Source organism: Podarcis vaucheri (genome assembly GCF_965113315.1).
Source record: "Podarcis vaucheri genome assembly, chromosome: 9".
Taxonomy (NCBI): domain Eukaryota; kingdom Metazoa; phylum Chordata; class Lepidosauria; order Squamata; family Lacertidae; genus Podarcis; species Podarcis vaucheri.
In genome coordinates this window covers 49,068,863-49,092,094 of record NC_138767.1, presented here as the reverse complement: position 1 = coordinate 49,092,094, position 23,232 = coordinate 49,068,863, and the positions used below count along the sequence as shown (strand labels likewise).

General features: G+C 41.2%; 1 protein-coding gene and 1 long non-coding RNA gene across 12 annotated transcripts in view; one reads left to right on the top strand and one right to left on the bottom strand.

Annotated features, from left to right (window-relative positions):
* The first annotated feature begins 189 nt into the window (after nucleotides 1-189).
* The window catches only part of ASB5 (ankyrin repeat and SOCS box containing 5), a 32,045-nt gene continuing 9,002 nt past the window's right edge, over nucleotides 190-23,232 (top strand). The window contains exons 1-2 of one of the 4 annotated variants that reach the window (XM_082237280.1): nucleotides 190-205; nucleotides 4,475-4,768. In XM_082237280.1, coding sequence (XP_082093406.1) covers nucleotides 4,573-4,768 — 196 coding nt within the window. In that variant the 5' untranslated portion in view covers nucleotides 190-205; nucleotides 4,475-4,572. Of the gene's footprint in view, nucleotides 206-4,441; nucleotides 4,769-14,642; nucleotides 15,022-21,251; nucleotides 21,439-23,232 lie in introns of those variants that run through there. The other 3 variants (XM_082237281.1, XM_082237282.1, XM_082237283.1) reach the window with 3 other exon arrangements.
* Nucleotides 2,728-23,232, bottom strand: part of LOC309540439 — a 34,996-nt gene continuing 14,491 nt past the window's right edge. For 6 of the 8 annotated variants that reach the window (XR_014223270.1, XR_014223271.1, XR_014223272.1 and 3 more), the window contains 2 exons: nucleotides 7,365-7,447; nucleotides 4,112-4,183 (listed from right to left, as the gene is read on the bottom strand). This is a non-coding gene — a long non-coding RNA (uncharacterized lncRNA). Of the gene's footprint in view, nucleotides 2,919-4,111; nucleotides 4,184-7,364; nucleotides 7,448-18,469; nucleotides 18,512-23,232 lie in introns of those variants that run through there. The other 2 variants (XR_014223269.1, XR_014223268.1) reach the window with 2 other exon arrangements.

The following is a 23,232-nucleotide window of genomic DNA, read 5'->3' as shown; positions in this document are numbered from 1 at the left end:
CATTTGCCATGCAAGGTGAATGTCTACTCAGAAGTAAACCCCACTGAGCTCAATAGGGCTTGTGCGTTTAGAGATCGCAAGCCCTAGTTGTATGGACATTAGCGACATTAGCTTATTTGCATATCTTGTTTTGTACTGCAATAGTTCTGCCTGCATCTTGGTGACATGCCTCATCTGTGTAGTACCGCGATGGAAACCTTTGCTGGTGAGGTTTCATTTCGCTAATAAAGACACTGTTTTGTTTTGGTTTTTTAAAAAAGACTGAATTGTTTTTTTTAAGCAAACATTTGTTAGAGAGTTACTTTAAGTCATTATTAACTTCAGTCACCGCCTGCACTGTGGAGATCGTGAGGTTTGCTCAGGATTGTGATATAATCACGTTCAGGTACAATCCACCCACTTGCAGCTAGTTGAATGAATCGTGGCAAGGTGATAAAGAGACAGAGTCCAAATCAGCACCGTGAGAGCGGACTATAGTAAACTCTCACTACAGCTCCCAGTTACCCCATCTTCAGGGTGGGGGGCAATGAGCAATGGACATTTTGTAGGACATTTAAAAAACCCTTCTTTAAAATAAAATAACCCAAAGAAGACTTGACGTTGGAGAAACTTAAACTTAGTCCTTCCTTTTAGAGGAGGACGCGCGTTGCTCCCAAGTCACTGCACCGAAAAAAGCCGGAACATCTCCCTTGTTGCTGCCTTATGAGCAACTGCCTTGTTACCACTCTGAAGCTAAATAGTCAAGCCGTCAAAAATAGCCAGGAAATCCGGTCTGCAGGCGAAGGAACAGTCTAAATTCTCTTATGATTGTCTCCTCCCGTTCTATATAACCCGCTGCTAGTCGCCGCAGGCAGCGAGTGCCGCCTGACGGCTGTCTGCTAAAAAAGCAGCTTTTCGAATCCACCTATGAACTGATCTGTATGGAGGGAAGTCGAGCTTCTACACACGGAAATGCAATGCAGTATTTTGCCCCTTAACCAGCTGTTCAAGTGACAAGGCTTATGGGTCAGTTACTTCATGGTGCCTGAAAGCTCTCACTTGGGGGGTGGGGAGTGTGTGTTTTAATTCAATATATTTTGACATCCCGGCTAGGATCTAGTTTAATAAGCCCGTGCAAAATCTGTTTGCTTTAAACACCAACTTCCCATACTGCAAATCAAGCAGGTTTTGGTTTTGTTTTAATTAAGAGTTGATCACTTCCCTGGTCCTTTGCCTACTTGCGTTATTCTCACCAGGGTGGTGGCTTTGATTTGCCTTCCTGTGATTGATCCATGTACACGGCTTTGTGTTTCCAACTCAAGACCCATTGAAAAACATCTCATCCAGTTCAAGCTTTGAAAAACAGCTTTGAAAAACTTTTTCATATTCTCCAATGTGCTACCCTTGCCGTTGTGGTGGCACGGGGTTGCCATTCCGTTAAAGGACTTACGCTACTTGTCGAACGGTTCATTTATCCAGTCTGTATAATGTTTACTGTATATGTAACTTGTTAAGATAGAGTTGTACATTTATTTATCCATTCCATGTTTACAGTATGTCCAGGCTTTGTCTTGCACATGGCACCTTAGCATGTTTGTTGTCTGAATAGTTATAGCCTATCTCTATTCTAGCTATTGTTCTAGTAAATTTGGTTTTATACTTATAAGCCAGTTTGTGGTGGTGGTGTTTTCCTGCATGGCCCAACCAGCTCTTTTGGACTATTCTCTTTTATCCCACATAACTCCTCCCACTTGTCTGATAGGCCAGCTCTGCTAGGAAACATCTTTGTAAGCTTCATTGATGCTCCCCTTATCCTTAGCCAACTGTCTCATAGACCCTGATGGCAACATCCACCCACCTGTGCACCTTGAGAGGCCTACCTGAGTGAGCAAAAGTAGAGAGCCCACTGCCCCTGAGGTCATCACGCTGCCTGTGTCCTCCCTAGGGCCATCAGAAGCCAAGCCAAACTAGGCCTCCTCTCCTCCATTATTTAGTGGCTGTTATGTACTGAGTTGAATAGGATCCAAACTGAAGCGGCCTGATTGGTCCTAGAACAATGCAGCAGTATGATTGGTTGGCAGGAACCACCCAATCATGCTCCAGATATAAGTGAATCCACAACCTGATTGGCTTACAGTAGAATTCCAGAATTAGCCAATCATGTGCAGCCCATTGTGTAAATAATGTATATAAAGCAGATACTTTGAGGGGACATCCACTCATTCCTCCTCACCACTAAGAGCTGAATAAAGAGCATGAAATCACTTTGCGACTCTGAGTATATATCAGTGGCCTTTCCTCATAAGCTCAAAAGTTGGATCTCTCCAAAAGTTGGATCTTCAACAGCCCCCTGGTCTTTTTATCTGCCGTTTTGTCTGTAGCGACTTCTTCGCTGGAGGCTGGCTCTTCCCTGGCCCTGTCTCGGAGAACGTTTTCCTGCTCATGCACTCCTTTTCCCGCTCATGCACTGCCAATCATGTTACCAAGCAGCAGCTGTGCTGGGCTTTGTGTTTGTTTTGTGCTGCCAGACATTTCTAACCTTGTGACTAGTTCATGTGGCAGTTTTTTCCTTCTGCCTAGAGCCTTTCCATGCACGATTGTTTCCGCGTTTTTTCTACTATTAATCTCAAGTGTTGTAAACAGGCCAGGTGGGATGTTTTGAGAATGGGTAGCATAATTAGCCCGTGTTTGTTCTCCCTGTGACCTTGCATATCTCAGAGTGCCTTTTGCTTCACCATATGTAGGTAAGCTCTGTTGGTTACTTCCCCTTTTGATCTGGCAGCAGTGGCATGCCTGTCACAGCTACTGCTTTGGGATGGAATTCTGCAAACAGCTGTCAGATAAGAGATGGATTGGTGTGCTGGCTGGCGATATCACAAAGGCACTGAAGTTGCCACCCACCTCTGTGGCTCTGAAGTGGCTCACTCTAGATGCAATTCCTGGAGAAAGAGATATGAAAGGCTCTCTCTGGGGTCAACGGTTGTAGATTACTCAAACACGGAATATTATTTATCTTTCCTAAAGCTTTTAAACAAGCAATACTACTTCTGCGCACACTACTAAAGAGGACAGGCTCACATTAGTGTTGCACACTCCACTTCTCCAAGCACTGAGATGTAGGAGCACAGCACTTACCAAGATTTAGAAGGTCACTGCAAAGTTATTGGCATTTTATGTTTGAGGGTGGGTTTTTTGTGTTTTTTACACAACTATACAGGTTGAAGGTAGGTGGAGGTATAGCTTAAACATTCCAACAGACAATCAGAGTTCACTGTTTCCACATCAGATCTTTAAGGATACACCCAGCACCACAAGATGCTGTTAATTCAGAGTCCAAGAAATCGGGTACAGTATCTCTGTTTTCCCCCAAACCATAGTTTGTCTTCACAAGCTGGCTATTTCTTGCACAGAATCCAAATGATTCTCCAGTTACTTCCTAGGCCATTTATCTGTAATTTCCCTAACAATATTTGCCAGGGCCATCCTGTCTAAACCCCAAAGCTTCAAACCCTAGAAAGTTGGAATAGCTATCAGGCAAACAAGACTATGTTTCTTTTAAACAGGGGTGACCTGGTGGAGGAGAAAGTCTAGTCTTTTGCATCATGCCTTAGTTTCTCAATCCCCCTTTTTTTTAAACAAAACCCCAAAAACAATCATTTTCCCTGCAGGGCAGCTTTCTCTTTGAAAGTCTGCTTAAATTTGCATATATATATTTGCATATACAAATTTGTATCATGCGTTTGTGTCCCAAGTGTTTTAAGAACTTGGTGACACCTCTGCTTTCAAGACCATATTAGTATTTGAGAATGTGTCCATTAGTAGAAATCTGAAACACAGCCTTAGTTGCACAAGCTCATATTAAATGATATTTCAAGCAAAGCCACTGGTGTTTAAACATACATCCAAATTGTTAAACAACATTCATTATAACAGGCATAGACAAATGTCTCCAAAATTGCATCAGCTTCCTTCCCTTCCAGGGATCTGTCATAGGCATAGCCTAGTTAACACACCAAGCCCTTTTTCCTGGCTTGGCTTTCCATTTCATTCTAATTAAACAGAACTCATCCTTTTAAAATAAATATGTTGAGAAAATGTAAGAACATCACTTTAATAAAAGATCCAACAAAAGTGTGTATGTGTGTTTATCATGTTTTCAGGGAGGGTGACAATCTTCTTTCAGATTGACAGCAGGTGGTTAAAACTGTGGAGTAAAACAAGAACAAGTTGTAAATCATACCGTTTGACAACTATTCTTCAGATGCAAAACTGATGTGATTATACACAATAGATATGTGAGCTGTGGAACGAAGCTACTGTTTTAGTATGGAGTGTCATATTCAAAGTGTTTGAAACTGTTTATATGTGTTCTTCTCCAGCTGAAATACCATCACACTAGCAGGAGCTCAAGTGAACTCAGTGCTATGTACAGTATAAATAATCCCCATATTTTGAGCTGCAAGCATCATGACCAGCTGATATTTTCTTTCCTCAGCACCAGCTGTTCCCTAGGAGTGTCTGGCTGGAGCCATACTATCTTAGCGACATATTTCGGAGCTGTATCTAAACACTGACAAAGCCTCTTGTGCAGCAATGACTGTCGTAGAGGAAAACCGTCCTTTTGCCCAACAACTATCCAATGTCTACTTTACGATACTTTCACTTTTCTGCTTTAAGCTTTTTGTGAAAATCAGCCTCGCAATACTCAGCCATTTCTATATTGTAAAAGGGAACCGTAAAGAGGCAGCAAGAATAGCTGCTGAGTTTTATGGACTTCCTCAAGAACAAGGTACGCTTTTGTTTCCTCTATCACCTTTGTCATTTCTTGTTATTGAACTGCTAACTTTTATAAGTCTTTTCTTTAAGCAAACTAATCTGTAATTTTCCATAATCTTTAGGCAACCTGTTACTGACCAGACTTTCCCACTTTATTTTCACATTGAATAGTATTTCATAGAATCAGAATTGTAAAGTTGGAAGGAACCATGAGAGCCATCTAGTCCAGCCCCTGCAAAGCAGGAATCTTTTGCCCAAGATGGGGCTTGAACCCTTTACCCCGAGATTAAAAGTTTCATGTTCTACCAACTGAGCTATAGGCTGTTTTATGATTACCTCTAAAGCAGATTCAATCTAACACGAGTAAAATGTTAAAATAGTAAATTAAAATTGTGAAATTAATCTTCATTTGCTCTGGTTCTGTTTTTATCAAATGGAGGAAGGAAAATGCCTATAAAGTACTGGCTGACATTAATAATGCTTGCATAGGTTAACTACATCTCCTTGTTTACCAAGATTATTTGTGCCATAACACTATCCAACTTTTAATGCAAAACTATAATATAGAGTGGAACCTGATTCTTAATATTTTTGAAGATGGTAGTAAAATCCATTTTTCATCTGGTTTATAAAATTTCAAACATTTATATTATGAAGATGTGATATTTTTTGTAAATGTGTTCAAAAGGGTATATATATGTCACAAACTAAGCATACAAAGAGCTCGCTTTTCTTAGGCCTCAGCATTCAGCAATTCACTCCTAAGTAATATGCAATTGTGGTCTGTATGAGTAAGGGGCGGCTGCACTGCAGCATTTGTGTGTTGTTAGTCAGCTTTGAGTTCTTTATACTCAAAATCCCAGAAGTATGTGTGTCAAAGGAGACCATCAATTCTAAACAAATGGGTATGGGATTTTACATTATGAGACTTATAATCACTTGATTCTTTGGTGCAGCCAGGTTTAAAGATTTCGGTTTCTGCCCATGATATTGCAGGAGCCAGAGGTGTTGCTGGTGCCAAGGATTGTCCAAGTCCAGGAAGGATTCTTATCTGGCGGCAAGGCCTGAAGTAATTATTTGGCACCCCTTAACCCAGCAAATTATTAACACAATCCTGCAACCAGTGGCGGAGAACATTCGGGGGCAGGGCTGGTGTGCATCCCAGGGGTGTGGCACGCATCCTGGGGGTGCGGCACACCACCTCCGCAGGCGTGGCTCCCTGCGCGGGCAGGGTGGCAGCCGCGATGGCATCCTACCGGAATCACGCTGCCAGGGGCAGTGTGCTCCCCCCGCACTCTTCTTCCTCCGCCAGTGCCTACAACTGCCTCCTCCCTACAAACTGCTTGTGATATTTACTTATTGATTGGGAATGATCCCAAATACTATGTTTAAAGAAAGAAGTTAATTTTCAATGTGGTGTATCTCCTCATGAGTATATGCAGGGGTGCAGAATGTCTCCATCCATGACACTAATACATCCATGAGCCTCTCTTGTATTTGTTCCATGTGTAAATATTGTTATTGCAATGTACAGTGGTGCCTCAGGTTACATACGCTTCAGGTCACATACGTTTCAGGTTACAAATGCTTCAGGTTACACACTCCACTAACCCAGAAATAGTGCTTCAGGTTAAGAACTTTGCTTCAGGATAAGAACAGAAATCGGGCTCTGGCGGCGCGGTGGCAGCAGTAGGCCGCATTAGCTAAAGTGGTGCTTCAGGTTAAGAACAGTTTGAGGTGAAGTACGGACCTCTGGAACGAATTAAGTACTTAACCCAAGGTACAACTGTATTTAAATGCAATGTAGTTCTACTAAAAATAGGTTTGCAATATAAACTAAGGTAAATATAACTCAATTTAAATATCAAATGTTTAAAAATGCTCTTAACAGGAAATGACAGCTAGAGATTTGAAGAAAGTTTCCCATTTATTTATTTAAAACATTTTTATACCACCCTTCATCATATTAGATTTTAAGGTGTCGTATGTCATAAAACAGTATAATTATCAAATAAGTAAGATATCAGAAAAACAACAACCCAGAACATAAGCCTCATACTGTTTTAAAACTGAGCTGAATGCAGATGGGATACTATTTAATGAGATATATTATACTTCATTTCCCTGTAATTGAGTATTTTCTCTTTCTCTGAGGTGACATTGCCATATGTTTGCTTCCAGTGGAGTGCTTCTGAAATGCATCCTATTAAGAGTACATATTGTATGGAAGCTGGTCATCCAAGTTTAGTTTTATGGAAAAGCATTTTCCAGTGCCAGCCTAGGAGAATGGTTGACACAATGGCTAATTCTAATGCATGTCTTTATGGGAATCATTCCAAAAACATTCGCTTGGAGCGACTGGAAGAGATTCTAGACATAAAATATAGCAACAACTAGCATTAGGAAATTAGATGGGATGGGTATGTGTTAAAGTGCTAAGAGTATTTCCTTTGATAGAAATGAATGGCTAGAAGTTAGATACATTCCCAACAGCATTATCAAATCAGGAAGGAATTTCCCCCCAGTTTATTCTGAAGGTTTCTGTCTCCCTTGTGGTTCAAAATACACCCTCAACAGAATGAATCATCCTTATTTTAGGCAATACTTACAACATTGCTTTGGACACAAAAGAGGTTAAGTTGATTGAATTGTTGCAAGGATCTAAGTGCAGTTCTTCCAAACAACACTCCAGCTACAATTAAGATTATAGATATTATGATTTGTGTAGTAAGGGGGAAAGTGTTATGTTATTTTCCTCTTTCTAGTACATGCATGGGGAACCTCTGCACTGGGCATTCCCCTGGAATGACTCCCTAGGCTGGGAGTTGGGGGTCTGCAGATATAGGCAATCCCTGATTTGCACGGGGGTTGTATTCCAGATCAACATGTGTGGTGGCAGAGCGTGTTTAAGCCTACTCCATTATGCACACTTTTCCTGCCACTTCCGGGTTAGCGGCGGTGCGCATGTGCATGGTCATATGTGCTTTGAACGTGTGCAAAATGATCATTTACTATTGCATGTCAAAATATATACCTTTTGTGCAGAGTAGAGACAGAACTCCCATAATACAGAGGCTGATGACTCTCCACAACAATGACCTTATGTGAATGTATCAAAGGAGCCATCCCCATGGAATTTAGCAGGGGTTACTTCTGAGTAATGTATAATTACTGTGACATAAACCCACACTAGAAATTGTGGGTTAATGGCAGGGACCGCCCCCCTTCCTAAGCCAAGGTTGATTTCCTCAGAAGTACAGTGGTACCTCAGGTTAAGTACTTAATTCGTTCCAGAAGTTTGTTCTTAACCTGAAACTGTTCTTAACCTGAAGCACCACTTTAGCTAATGGGGCCTCCCACTGCTGCCGCGCCGCCGGAGCCCGATTTCTGTTCTTATCCTAAAGCAAAGTTCTTAACCTGAAGCACTATTTCTGGGTTAGTGGAGTGTGTAACCTGAAGTGTATGTAACCCGAGGTACCACTGTAAACCTCATTGAGTTCAATAAGACTTATACCCAGGTAATTGTACACAGGGTTGCAACCTACATCACCCATCTCCTTTATTATGAATTGTCCCCATAAGCTCTGGAAATTCCATAGAAGCTCATATTTCTTGATGTGTTATCTGAAGAGGTTGATGGCATTCATACAGTCAGGAATGATAAGTAATGTTTTCCTACTACCCTGTTTAACAATTGCAACTGATAATGTCACTCAACAACAGTTGTTGGGCGAGGAAAAATAGTACAAGATGTTTTCTCAGCTCACATTCCAGATAGATCATAGTTCTATTAATAAAAACTATATAGGAACATCCTAGCTTTCTAGGTATAATAGAGCTCTAGTGGTCATGAAAGGAATATGGCACACGGTACCCAACACATAAAAACAGCAGGATTTAGCATTTTATTTTTCTTAAGCTGTGTAGTCAACAGTTGAGCACTGTGGTTTTACATGAGCTCTTTTCTTAAAAAACATGTCCACCAAATTATTAATACGCAGAGATTTGTTGAGATATTATAATGAGATGAGAAAATGGTTTAAAATAACACACACACCCCAACCCAGAAGCATTCCTTTTAGGAATGGCACAGATGGAGGTTCCCAGAAGTCGGGGGGGATTATGTATGCAATTATAGCAGCTCAGATTTTGTTAGCCCAAAAATGGAGGGTGGGAGAGGTCACTAAGAAGGAGGAATGGCAACTTTAAATGATGGAATAAGCAGGTTAGCATACCTAACCAGCAGAATAAGGGAACAAGAAGATCGAGTCTACAAAGAGGAATGGAAAATCTTGGTAGAATATTTGGGAAATAATTGTAAACAAGTGAAAACGCTAACAGGATTAAGGTAAATTCAACAGTATAAAAAGATGAGGTAATATGAAAAGGGGGGTGGGATTAAATGGTTGTAATGGTTGTAATAGAATATGCAGTAATAGTGGGAAAATTAACCATGAAAAGAAAAGAAAAGAAACCATGGAAAGAGAAGAAGAGAAGTCAATGAATGTATTATTATAACGGTGGGTATTTAATGCTGGGAAATCTATAACTGAAAATTTCAATAAAAATATCTTTTAAAAAAGAGATTTGTTGAGGTATGATGAGTTAGTTGCATTCATATAGATGGTTAGGGTTACCACTTTCCCCATCTGAAGTGGACTGTCCCTTGTCAAGATCTTGAACTTGTGGATAAAGCCATAAAATCTCTTTCTTAATATGTGCATCCCTAATGTAGTATTCATATAGGGCTGCTTTCTCCCTTCTTTACTCTGACTCACTGGGCATTTTTGTAGGCATGGATTCTATTGCATATGCTGCATAGAGGGTCAAGGCCTTCTGACCGTGTAGTGTCTAGGGCCACCAATTCCTGAAAGACACCGTTTTAGTACCTGGGAGGGTCCTAGGGGCAAAGCCTGACAGGTAAAGCAGCTATGCGCAATACTTAGAATCATAGAATCATAGAATCATAGAATCATAGAGTTGGAAGAGACCACAAGGGCCATCGAGTCCAACCCCCTGCCAAGCAGGAAACACCATCTTTACAGAGGGCAGTCTTCTCTCTGAAGGTTTTCTGGTCCAAGACCAGTTTAACATTAAATAAATATAAGGGAAAGCAGTCATGACATGGTGACAGCAGACACGAAATTAAAAGACACCTGCTCCTTGGGAGAAAGGCGATGGCAAACCTAGGCAGCATCTTAAAAAGCAGAGACATCACCTTGCCAACAAAGGTCTGTATAGTTAAAGCCATGGTTTTCACGGTAGTGATGTATGGAAGTGAGAGCTGGACCATAAAGAAGGCTGATTGCCGAAGAATTGATGCTTTTGAATTATGGTGCTGGAGGAGACTCTTGAGAGTCCCATGGACTGCAAGAAGATCAAATGCATCCATTCTGAAGGAAATCAGCCCTGAATGTTCACTGGAAGGACAGATCCTGAAGCTGAGGCTCCAATACTTTGGCCACCTCATGAGAAAAGAAGACTCCCTGGAAAAGACCCTGATGTTGGGAAAGATGGAGGGCACAAGGAGAAGGGGACGACAGAGGACGAGATGGTTGGACAGTGTCCTCGAAGCTACAAACATGAGTCTGACCAAACTGCCGGAGGCAGTGGAAGACAGGAGTGCCTGGCGTGCTCTGGTTCATGGGGTCACGAAGAGTCCGACACGACTAAACGACTAAACAACAACAAGGGAAAGCAGGAACCCTGAAGTTACCTATCAACAATTAGAACCTGGACAAGAGACTGAACAGACAGGCCACCTAGTCAGTCTTTCTCATTATACTGAGATGAATTGTATTTCTTTTTAAATTATATTAAGTAATTCTGAATCTGCATCTATAAATACAAATTAGCATATGAAAAACATAAGCAAATATTTACTATTGTCCTTTTTCAGGTGATATATTTCCTCTTTTTGGCAATATGCAAGTCACGTACCTGCTGGCAGTCTCAAAGGATAGTAGCTGGAGTAGAGCCCTGTACTCATGGGCAGAAGACAAGTAAAAACACTGTGTAATCTAGGTATAGACCTGTTCCATGTGTTTACTTGTCCCCTGCCACCAAACAATACATTCATCCATGATATCAAGCCATCATCACATATCATTCTTACACAATCCAGACTCCAACGGTGTCACAAAGGAAAAACTAAAATTCCATTTATAACTCAAGCAGATGAATCTAATGTTTACATTAAACGGCACCCACAATTCACTTGTATGCGACATATTGTTAAAAATTAAGATTGCCTTACACCAGGAGGAAGGGACGCTGGAAGAAGATTGGATTGTTTATTTCTTTTTTCTATCATTAGGAATGCTTTATAAAATTGATGAATGTTAGAAAAATGTTGAAATGAAATTACTTGGCTCTTGTAAAAATGTTTAAAGAATTAGGTAAAAAGGTAATGGTTATAAGAAGTTGGTAAAAATAAGATTTAAGTCTTAAGCTTTAAGGTTTCTATAAGAAAAGATGAAAATAGAGTAACGCAATGTAATGACAGAATACTATGAATTATGGAAAGGATTTGCTGTGACAACTATTAATCAAGATACAAGAAAAGGGAGGAGGAGGAGGTCATAGAAAGAAGGTAATGAAAGTGGAGAATTTGAAAATGATGGTTTTATTTTTTCTTTTTATTTTTCTGTTTTGTCTTTTTTCTTTGTAATTTTTTTTAAAAAATTCTTTTTTCAATAAATATCATTTTTTAAAAAAAATTAAGATTGCCTTATAGAAAACACAGAAGCTGAGATACTTTCTGATTGTTTTTCAGATTATGGCAAAGAACTCAAAATCTATGCAAAGCAGATCTCTTTCCTTCTTTTTCCCATGCAGGTTTGCATCCTCCCTTTCATATATGCTCATTCATCCATTCTGTCTCACAGACAGACCATAATCTCTCTTTCACATGTACACTCTCTCTCTCTCTTCCCCATAGTCTGTATCTGGTAGCTGTTGCTGCTTTGTTCAGCAGTAGTTATGTGAGATGGCTCCTTTCATTCGTGTAGGAGGTCTGAGGATCTGTGTGCTGGATAGGGGCTGAATCTGCTAAACCATCCAACTAAGACAGAGAGCTGGCATGTGGCAAGAGGTTGACTGGTTCAATGAAGCTGAATGGGCTAGCCCAGTTGCTCCTTCTGGCCTTTACTGTCCATCATTTTTATCTTCTCCCTCTCCAATAAAATCCAGAGCAAATGAGTAGTAAAACAATCAACGTGACACTCACCACCACTCACAATAGGGAAGGAGAGTGGTCCACAGTATGGCATAAGCCATATCATTGATTGCGTGCCAAGGCCCCATGACCCGCAGTTCCCACACAGACAAGTGGATTTTGGTTTATGGGTTTGAATAGGCCACAACTTTATCAATTATAGATGTGAGGGATTTGGCTTAGGCATTGGGTGAAGCCAGACTATATATTGACTCCTGCCTGTCTGCCGGGAGACCAGCTAAGGGTAAAGCACCAATAGGGGGAGTCCTATGGCTTGAATGGCCCCCGGAAGTGCCGCGGTTTAAATTTCCTGTGGCCTCGCCTACAGCCGGCACTGATTCGTCAGCAGGGTTGCCCCTGGGCAGAGGCCCACCCAGCGCTGGTGACATAGCTGGGCAGTGACAATGTGGGGGCTGATCTCTGCCCCCAGCCGGATCATTGCGGAGCCCGATGCCTTCGCAATGCTGCCCACCAGAAAAGGTAAGCGGACTTTTGAACGCCTTTCTCATCAAATACTTTCAGTTTTTCTATCTCCCAGAATAAGCATGTTCCTGCACACGTATGCAGAATTTGAAACGAATGAATAAAATACACCATTTTTAAAAAATCTAGTTGAAAAAAGCAGCAATGAGAATAAGGCCAGAGAAAAGGGGGGCTGAGAGAGGGGCCAGAAAGGGGAGAAAATATAAAACAGGCATAGGCAAACTTGGCTCTCCAGATGTTTTTGGGACTACAATTCCCATCATCCCTAGCTAAAAGGACCAGTGGTCAGGGATGATGGGTGTTGTAGTCCCCAAAACATCTGGAGGGCCGAGTTTGCCTATGCCTGATGTAAAGGTTCAAGATATGTGATTTGGCCCCCAGGTGCAAGTGTCCCACTCCCCACATTAATCTATACTGTAGACAACACTAGATTTGCTAATATTTATGGCCGGAATCATAAATGCATTGGCACCTAGAAAAGCTTAAGTTAGTTAACAGGACCACAAGATAAGTAAGCTTCTTTTACTGGGGATACCACTACTGTAATAAGATCATTACTCTGGTTAATCTGTGTTGTAACTTTATCCCAGATTAGTCTCTTCTGTTTGCTTGTTCATGAAGATTTTCTTCCAGCACTACAAGGAGGTTATTTAGTGCCATGCCAGAAGAGTATTTGCTCTGGTTTACTAACGTTTACAGTTTGTGCTCCTGTTTAGGTCAATGTACGAGAAGGTACTTTAATAGCTCTTTACAAGTGTTACTAATGCTTAGTCCTTTCCCCCATAAATTGTGGTTGGGGAAACCCAGCCAGATGGGCAGAGTATAAATAATAAAATCATCAACATTCTTGTATCTCACAATGTTGTTGTTATTATTATTATTATTTATTAAATGTGTATACTGCCCTTCATCTGAGGATCACAGGGTGGTTCACAACCCAAAAAGAGAACACGAAATACATAATAAAACAAAAATAAAAAGCAAAGGCCAAAGACTATTAATCAGCAACCTGACCACCAAATTCTGCACCAGCTGAAGTTTCTGACGAATCTTCAGAGGTAGATCCATGTATATGCATTATAACTTAGAGGTTACCAGAGCATAGATGACAGAAGTTAGGCTATCCTAGTTCAGATAGGGTCACAACTGGGCCACCTTCTTAAGCTCTGTGCCACTGAGGCCACCTGAACCTCAAAAGACAGCAAAGGATCCAGGAGTACCCCTAAGCTTCACTCCTTCAGAGGGAGTGTAACCCCATCTAGTGCATGCAACCTCCTTTCCATCCAGTCTAGGAAACTGCCCACTAACAGTGCCTCAGTGTTATCTGGACTGAGCTTCAGTTTGTTGGCTTTCATCCAGTCCATTACCAAGGCAAGAAAAGGTCCAGCACATCCACTGCCACACCTGCAGATGGAAAGGAAAAATAGAACTGCGTGTCATCAGCATATTGCTGACAACGTACTCCAACACACCTGATAAGCTTACTTAGCAGTTTCATGTAGATGTTGAACAGCATAGGGGATAAAATTGAACCCTGAGGAACCCCACATTGAAGGCTCCACAGAGCTGAGGAGCACTCCCCAAGCATCACTCTCTGGAAACGACCATCCAAGTAGGACCAGAACCACTGCAAAGCGGTGGTACTCACCCCTAACTCAGACAGCAACTCTACAAGGATAACATGGTCAATGGTATGAAAAGCCACTGAGAGGTTGAGAAAAATTAATAGGGACATTTCCCCTGTCTCTCTCCCAGCAGTGATTATCATATAGGGTGACCAAAGCAGTTTCCGTGCCGAAACCGGGCTGAAACCCCGACTGAAGGATCTAGAAAATCTGTTTCCTCCAAAAGCACCTAGATCTGGTTATAATCACCTGCTCAAGAACCTTGCCCATTACAATATTAATATTTCAGTTTTGCAGTAAAAACTTGAAAATACTCTGCCCATTGCAAAATGGCCAAAAATTGCTTTAGAAATTAATTTGCAAAATGCTTTACAATTGTTATTATGCTTGCTTTCAAAACATTTCTGGGTGACAGATGCCTACTGTGCCCTTCCCCCCCCCTTTACAAATGGAGAACCAACATAACCAGGGAAGTCTTTCTTTCTAGGATAAGTGTAAGCGAGGGGGAGGAATCAAACACCCTCTTCCATTTTAACTCGTGTAAACAGACCCAGGCTGCAGCTAAGCTGATTCTTTCTTGTTTTATAAATAGAACATGCCAATGCAATCCTTTCCTTCCCTCACTCTAGCTGCCCGTCCTGCTAGTAAATATTGCAGGATGGTGTAGTAGCTATTTTACTGCAAGTACAACCAGACAGCTTGTGAGAAAATGACAAGGAGGGCCGAGAGCAGTTAGCACTTTGTGGACATTCCAGAGGGAAGAGCATCTGCATTAATGACACGCAGGCTTTGGCAGGAGGGAAGAGAACGTTAAAATCATGTCCACAAACACTGCGGTTCAGAGGAGCTGCACTAAACAGAATGTCTCGAAGAGAAGCCTAGAATGCATAGGGGAGTGTTCTGCGAAACGAAAAGCTAGCTGGGGTATTCTCACCAGTCAAGGTCAGTACAGCAATCATTTCAACAAGCCGATGGAGGCTCCAGAATTTTCTAATGTGAACCATTTTTGCAACATCAATTTTATATTGTGACTGTTTTCCTAAATTAAATATTTCAATGTTATTGTATGATAATAGAAAGATAGACACAGCTTTAATCTAGTTTTCTCTTAGTGTGAAATTAGCTACAGCATGTTTTGTCTGAGGTATGCTTTTGCAGATGTTGAAGTCACATTCAATATACAGCAAACCAAATGCCAGTGTTGCTAAGTACCAGGGACTGTTTACAGATCTGAAGGGCTGGAGCGACCTTATATGTAAATTGTAAATAGACATGGGGAGGTAAACAAGGCAGGAGACCTTGTAAGAACGACATGTGACATGCAAATACTGCAGATATTAGTTAATATTATGTAATCTGTCTGTGTGCACCTGCATTCAGAAGCACTGTGATGCATACAAAATAAGTTTACAATAACTATGAAAGGAGCTGTGAAATTTGTTATAAGTTCCTGTCATTTATATGCTACCAAAAATCAATAAACCTGGGTCCCCTCCACCTGAGTATCAGTTTATTTCTGGATTGGGTTCCACTTTGGAATCATTATTGAAATATATAGATTCATTTATTAGAGACCTGGTTCCAGCTTAGGGTCAAACTAGATGTGATGCTAACTAACCACAACCCAGAATTCTGGGCTTGGAACCCCCCCCCTTAAAAAAAAACAGCTGCCATGGAGGCTCTGATTCAGATTTGGATTGTGGCACAGAGAAGGTTTTTACCCATTTCCTCCATGCCAATTTCCCTGCCCCCAGGTGTTACTAGTCATGGGCAGAACAATCCTACCTGGAGTCTGAGGGGAAGGGAGGAATGTTGTGACAGATCTATCACCACCTCCGAAGCCCCATCAGATTGTGCAAACCATGGTGGAAGGTGGGGAGCAGGTAACTTCACAATTTCCCCCTTCACCAGCCTAGGATCAGGCAGGTCAGGGATCTATGGGTCTTTGGATCCAGTGGGTGCATTCTGCTTTTTACCACCAGTGGTAGCTTTCCATCCTCTAACATTGCAATGCCCCCATGACTTGTGGCACTACTATCCACAGGTAAAGGGAAGTGCCAGTCATACTATTTATCATGAGGCCACTAGGCTGGGACATACCACAGCTTTCCCAGTTGGAGCAGGTCTCAACTGCAGCAAATTAAGGCATAAACGCCTGTTGGAAAACTGCCAAAGGCAGCCTCCACAGAAGCAAATAAGTCCATTTTGCAATGCCTCGTGAACGTGTTAGGAGAAGCCCAGGTAGCTGCCCTACATTTTTCTAACAATGGAGCAATTTGTAGAAAAGGCGGCTGTGGTTGCTGCAGACGTGGTAGAATGGGATGTTAAATTAACTGGATGGGGTAATTTAAGAGTATCATATTGATACACACTCTGATCCATCTAGGCAAAGTGGGTGAGACTTTCCCCCTGCGTAGATATAAACAGGGTGTTTATGTATTTTATCCTAGCAATATACACCTTTAGTGCTCTACAAACATCCAGTGAGTGCCAAGCCTTTTCCAACAGATGGGATATATTATCTATAAGAGGATATCTATGTAAGATAATATAGGTTTAAAATAAACAAACAAGCCTAATTCTTGTAGTTGATGCATTACCAGATTCAAAAGGTCAGATTCAATAACATTTTGCATTCTGGATTTTAATAATCTGAAACTCATATTAAGATGATCATTTTAAGGCACCAGGCAAAATCCAATGTTAGTCACACTCAGAGCAGACCCTTTGGTATGTAATGCACAGTGGCTGCTTTCAGATACCACATACTTCAACCCTCCAGTTGTTGTCTGGAGCACTGGGAAGAAGAGCATGCCTCCTTCCTTCCCATTTCCTCACCAAGCCAAGTTTGCAAAATACAATTGACAATCTTTGTTTGGAGGAATCACCTCTAGTTTGCTGGTTCAGACATCAATAAGAATCTGTTTTGTCAAGCCAGAATGTGCTACATTAGGCTGGAGTTGTCAGAGGAGGAGGGAGTTGTGTGCACAGAACAAAATCCTGATCCAAACCACATAGACTGTGGGATCAGAGCATGTGACATATGAATGCTGTTGGAATACCTTGGTGTTAGACTCCTTTTGAAAGAAATTATGTAGGAGGAGTAGGAAATAGACCTAAACAGCAGTACTGTAAGAAAAAGGTAAAGGACCCCTGACAGTTAAGTCCAGTTGCAGGCGGAGGGAGCCAGCGTTTGTCCGCAGATAGTTTTTCTGGGTCATGTGGCCAGCATGACTAAGCCGTTTCTGACGCAATGGAACACTGAAACGAGAGCAGTGCACGGAAACGCCGTTTACCTTCCTGCCAGAGCAGTACCTATTTATCTACTTGCACCCCTCTTTTTTAGCATGCTTTCGAACTGCTAGGTTGGCGGGAGCTGGGACCGAGCACCGGGAGCTCACTCTGTCCCGGGGATTCAAACCGCCGACCTTCTGATTGGCAAGCCCAAGAGGCTCAGTGGAAGTGGTGGAGCTTCATGCTCCGGCATCGGGGGGGGCAGAGAGCAGGCGGGGGCTGGAGCACATCCTGGGGGTGGGGCACATTGCCTGTAGGGGCGTGGCACACGTCCTGGGGGCTGGGCGCACTGCCTGCGGGGGCGTGGCACCCAGCACGGGTGGGGGGGCAGCCACGATGGCACCCTGCCGGGATCACGCTGCCAGGGGCGGGGTGCCCCCCCCGCACTCCTCTTCCTCCACCAGTGCTCAGTGGTTTAGACCACAGCGCTACCCGCCTGCAGTACTGTAGAAGGGGCAATTTAACCCTCTCTCTCGTGATATTTTCCCCCTCCCCCTAACCCTCCCATGCCATGCACTTTCCCCGTGTGTCTGTTGTATCAGCAGGCACAGCTGAACGTCGTTCTTGCTGAAAATTTGGTCTCTTTTCAGTAGTCCACGCCCTTTTAAGTCGATCCAACCTCTATACCTGTTTGTACTAACGTTGTTGTTGTTTAGTCATTTAGTCGTGTCTGACTCTTCGTGACCCCATGGACCAGAGCACGCCAGCCACTTCTGTCTTCCACTGCCTCCCGCAGTTTAGTCAAACTCATGTTGGTAGCTTCGAGAACACTATCCAACCATCTCGTCCTCTGTCGTCCCCTTCTCCTTGTGATCTTTCCCAACATAAGGGTCTTTTCCAGGGAGTCTTCTCTTCTCATGAGGTGGCCAAAGTATTGGAGCCTCAGCTTCAGGATCTGTCCTTCCAGTGAGCACTCAGGGCTGATTTCCTTCAGAATGGAGAGGTTTGATCTTCTTGCAGTCCATGGGACTGTACTAACATACAGCATTTATATGGTTATATGGCACAAATTACTTTTAAGCACCATTGACTTATACTGTTCACTTAAACACATGCTTAAATCCCTCCAATGTAAATAAATCTCAATTGAACATACTTAGCTTTTCAGTGCTTCACGGAGTAGATCAAGCTAATACTTCTAGTCAGAGGAAGAGGAATGATACAGGTATGTCACTTAAAACTTGTCAGTTTAAACAAGGAGCGTTGCAGATATCATTTGCTATTAATATAACTGCCATTTTGTTAAAGGGTAGAATTTGAATCTTTAGAAGACATTATTATAGCTTTGAATTTGATTGGAGACAGATTACATGTTTGTTTCTGTATAAATCCATTAACCAGCCCACTTCAGTGGGTCAAAATACATGAGACACCAGAGATTCATGGCCATCATATCTCCCAACAAATCTTTAAACACTAGCTGATGTCCTGGAGCAGCAGCGTTGAGAAAACAGGATTCAATCATCCTCCTAGTCTGGATTTCCTGATCAAAAACATCTCCCAAAACTTCACAGGGTGGTAGATAGAGGTCCCTGCATTTTTCTTTTGCAACAAAACTAATAGCCACTCAATGGGGTGCAATTAAGGTTGAGAAAACTGTGCAGAAAGTTTAAGCATCACTCCTTCAGTACCATTGCTCAAATTCAAATTCGAGCCCTCAGCCAGTAATTTAAGTTAAGAATAGAAACAATGGGAGATATGACTACAGATCTGTCACATCCTGTGGAGCTTGGATTTATTGCTCATGGTGAAGGTGGCAGATCCAAAAAACCTAAATGGATTGGCATGTGTCAGTGGAAAGATTGGCATGTGAGCATTAGGATATTCATAGAACCAATTATCTATTATAATCATACATAATAAATATTAAAATAGCAATGGTGCTATTTATCTGATTACTTGCAAGTATTTCAATGCACATTTAGGCTGCAGTTTCTAGAAATAAGTCCCATTAGGCCTGGCTTCTGAATAGACCTGTATACCTTTATGCACTATATATCTTGTACAATATAGTTTACATTTTCCAGATCTCTCAAGCTCCTTTCACTTTCAGATTAATTACTGTAGGGTACTTTTTTAAAGCTCTGCATAAGATATATACGACGCCAATTCCTACTGATTTTGTTGGAAAAGGCAAGCATGTGCTTGTCTCTCTCCAACAGAAATAAATTGGTTTTAAAAGTACTTCTCTTTGCTAGAGCATGTCTGTTGTCATGGTGAAAATGAAAGATGAGAGGAGATATTTATAATCATGTGGTATATCTTTAATTTGGGACATTTTGATTAGAATTTCACATGCTGGGATTATAATTAGCATTGTGCAATAACTTTAACATGGCTCCTGAATGGTGGAAAGGTGTATGGGAACAGGAAACAGCCTTGCAGTCTTCCATCTAGTTCTGGATAGTCTACTACGTACACTCAAAGGCAGTAGCTCTCCAGGGTATCAGACTCCTTCCCTGTCCTGCCTGAAAATGCCAGGGACTGAATTTGAGACTTTCTGTCCACAAAGCAAGGACTCTACCACTGAATTAAGACAGCCCCTGCTCTCCCTGCTGCAGATGGGCAAATGCTTGCTAATGAGGAAAAAATATTTCTGTTTCTCTCAATTCTTAGGTATTTTTGTCCCCATAGCTTTCCCTTACAAATTCCTTACCCATCACTTCTGGGTCCATTAAGCTTAGCAACCCTCTCACCTTAAGGAAGCATCAACATCCTCACACAGTTCCTGCTGGGCCGCCAATCATTCACCCACATTTCTGAGGACAACTGCAGCAGGGGGTAAACAGGCCATGTCTACAAAATCCCATCTTATATCAGAGTAAATGGAGATGGAATGTCTCTGCAGACAAGATCCCATATGCACCTATACGACTGCTTCGATCAGCAGAACTGGCACTGTTACAAGTGCACATAATACCGATTTTCACATTTGGAAGAACTCAATCTTTTAGTGTGCCAGCACCTACACTTTGGAACTCCATGCCTATTGAAATCAGGCAGGCGCCTTTGAAAAGGGCCCTCTAAAAATATTTTTGTTTAGATAAGCCTACCCAGATATTTAGAAAGTTGTTGCAGGTTTTAATCTGTTTTTTAGTTTATTGTTACTTTAACCTTTCTAAAGTCTTGATTTATTGTTGTTAATTCTTCTTATTGAATTTTTTCGTTGTTGTTTTTTTGTAAACCACTTTGAGATTTTTTTACAATCAAACTATATAAATTTCATATAAATATGAAATAAATAAAAGCTGATCTTACATGTTGGGCTTCCCTTCTAGCATGGCTAATGAAAGAGAACCATATAATCCTATAGTATATTAACTTAGGTCTTCCACAATACCTGCTTTTGCCAAATGTGTGCATAAAACTAATTGTCTTATAACTTTAAATATAGGGGTCATGTAGTTAAACTTTTTATTATATATAAATATATATGGATATGACAGGAAACAGCTCATATAGGCTATGTTTGGCATAATTTATTAGACAAAGCTTCATTTGATTTTTGATTCAGACCCACTGGAAACAATCAATATTCATAATGAAAATGATATTTTTTTTATTACACGTTTAACTTGTAAAATGACTTGCAGCTTTTATTACATTTGCTCCCACAACAATCCTGTGAGGCAGATTACAATTCTTCCTATTGAGCTGAAGCTGAGAAATTGCCTTCCTGAAAACCACCTGACCAATTTATAGTGGATGTTTTGATTTGAATCCAGACCCAATTCTACATCAAGTTATCTATTATAAAATGAAACAACAATTATACTTTATTTAAACTATGCATTATTATATTTAAACTATGAATTATTTCATGTACTGTGTTTCTATGGAGCAACGAAAGCTGGCTTATTCCTAAACTCAGGGCTTTGGATATCTGTTTACTGCAGAGGCTTTACAGGTGAAAGTTCATATTATAATGAGTGCAGAGCTCCATCTAAAATGGCTGAAGTGTATTAATAGGCAGCAGCAAAAGGAAGAGTTTTATTTCCTTGTTTAACATGAGCCGGATTTATAATTGCGATTGGCTGGAAATGCCATGGGGAGATGGAGATTTAGGTACTGTATACATTTCTAAATCATTCTTTGTACTTGACTGTTCGTTATAATTCTTAGCCTTATCTCTGCAGTATTACAGAACTGTATACTCCAGTAAATTAGATACCAGCTGGCTTGGAATGCAGAGTCTAAATATAACTTGAAGTAGTTTGCACTTCAGTCAGAGAGAAAAGAATCATAGGGAGATTGTTTTTGAATAAAGAGTATTTTTGCAACTGCCTTTCTAAAAGGTATATTTTTTATTTGAGACAGCTGGGTACCCAATCCCATCTCCATTACAAAAAATGGGAAAGCTATGAGAGCAGAAGGTCACTGAAAAACATGCAAGAATTCTCTAAAATAAATATACATAGTGTATACCAGTAGTCTTATTACAATCTACAAGTCTGTCTGCAGTAGAACCAAGCACAAAAAGTCACTACCAGCCAAGACAAGTTGCTGAGTTTCATACACTTCAACTTAGCCAGGAAAGAAACCCAATGATCCTATTTTTCCCTTTGAGAGTGGCTTTTAAAAATGTTATTAGTGTGCTCAAGAGCACTTCAGGTTTCATTATCATTTCCGTAATAATCTTTAGAGGGAGGGAGATGCTTCTTGACTAGTGCATTTATACATATGTATACACAGAGACGCAAAACTCCAGTGGACTACTTCCTTCCAAACCACCCGTACAGATAATAACAGGGGTGAGGAACCCTTAAGGGTGGCCCTTAAGATGTTGCAGGACGTCAACACCCATCAACCCTAATCACTGATCATGCTGTCTGGAAATTTTGGAAGTAGGCACTCCAGTAACCTTTGGGGGGCCACTGATTTCCTTCCACTGTTCTAGATCCAGTTTAAGACAAAACACCCTCTTAAACAGAAATAGGGATGTTAACATGTACAGAAGTGTGTTTCCATTTTCACCCATGGAATGTTGCAATGTATACCCTGATGTGGACAGTAGTAGGCAGAGATACCCTGAATGCTTGGTGCAAAGCAGGACTTGGGTTATTTTCCAGCACCATGGGGAAAATAAAATTGTGTCACTGCAGCAATGAAATGTGCAGACATTTTTCTGCATAGCACAAGTGAACACATGTAAAAAGAGGCACAGTATTAGATAGCAGATGTAGCACAGATAAGGATAAATATGATTTGTAGAACTGAAATGCTAGAGAGATGTTAATAAGGTACTTTATATGCTTGCTACCATTTCCCAGTGCAGCAGCTCTTAACAAAGTCTTAGGGCGGCAGCTCAGTTTGGCAGTAAAACAAATTGGCACAAGGAGAGAGGAATTCTCTGCAGTGAGGATGCGTCAGTGTGATTGTAAACAGCAGCCGCTAATAATTTGTTGCAAGAAGAGCAACATTTTCTTCTTGTTTTGTGGTTGTCGGATATACATATTGATTAGGATTTTTAAAGTGCTGGTTGCTTTTCTAGCATAAACTAAAGGTGGATTTAGGATAACTTTCATAAATTGTACCAGGACACCCATGTACCTCAGAAGAGACCTGTTCAATGCAATGGGTGGTCACCAGAGTTCTCATGTTAACTTTTGGCAATTTTTTTGTTATCATCATATGAATACCATATTTGGGTCCTATATTAAGGTGGACCCTACATTTTGCTGTTGAAATTACTTACTTTCTGCAGCATCCTAGAACTGCAAAACAAAGCACTATTTCTGCAAGGCAGAGCAAAGAGTTGCAATCTCCATCTGGAAGCAACACTGGATTATAGATATTTCAAGCCACCTTCTGACTAGTCAACTTGCATTTCCATTCTAATGTGTTAACACTCAAGAAAGT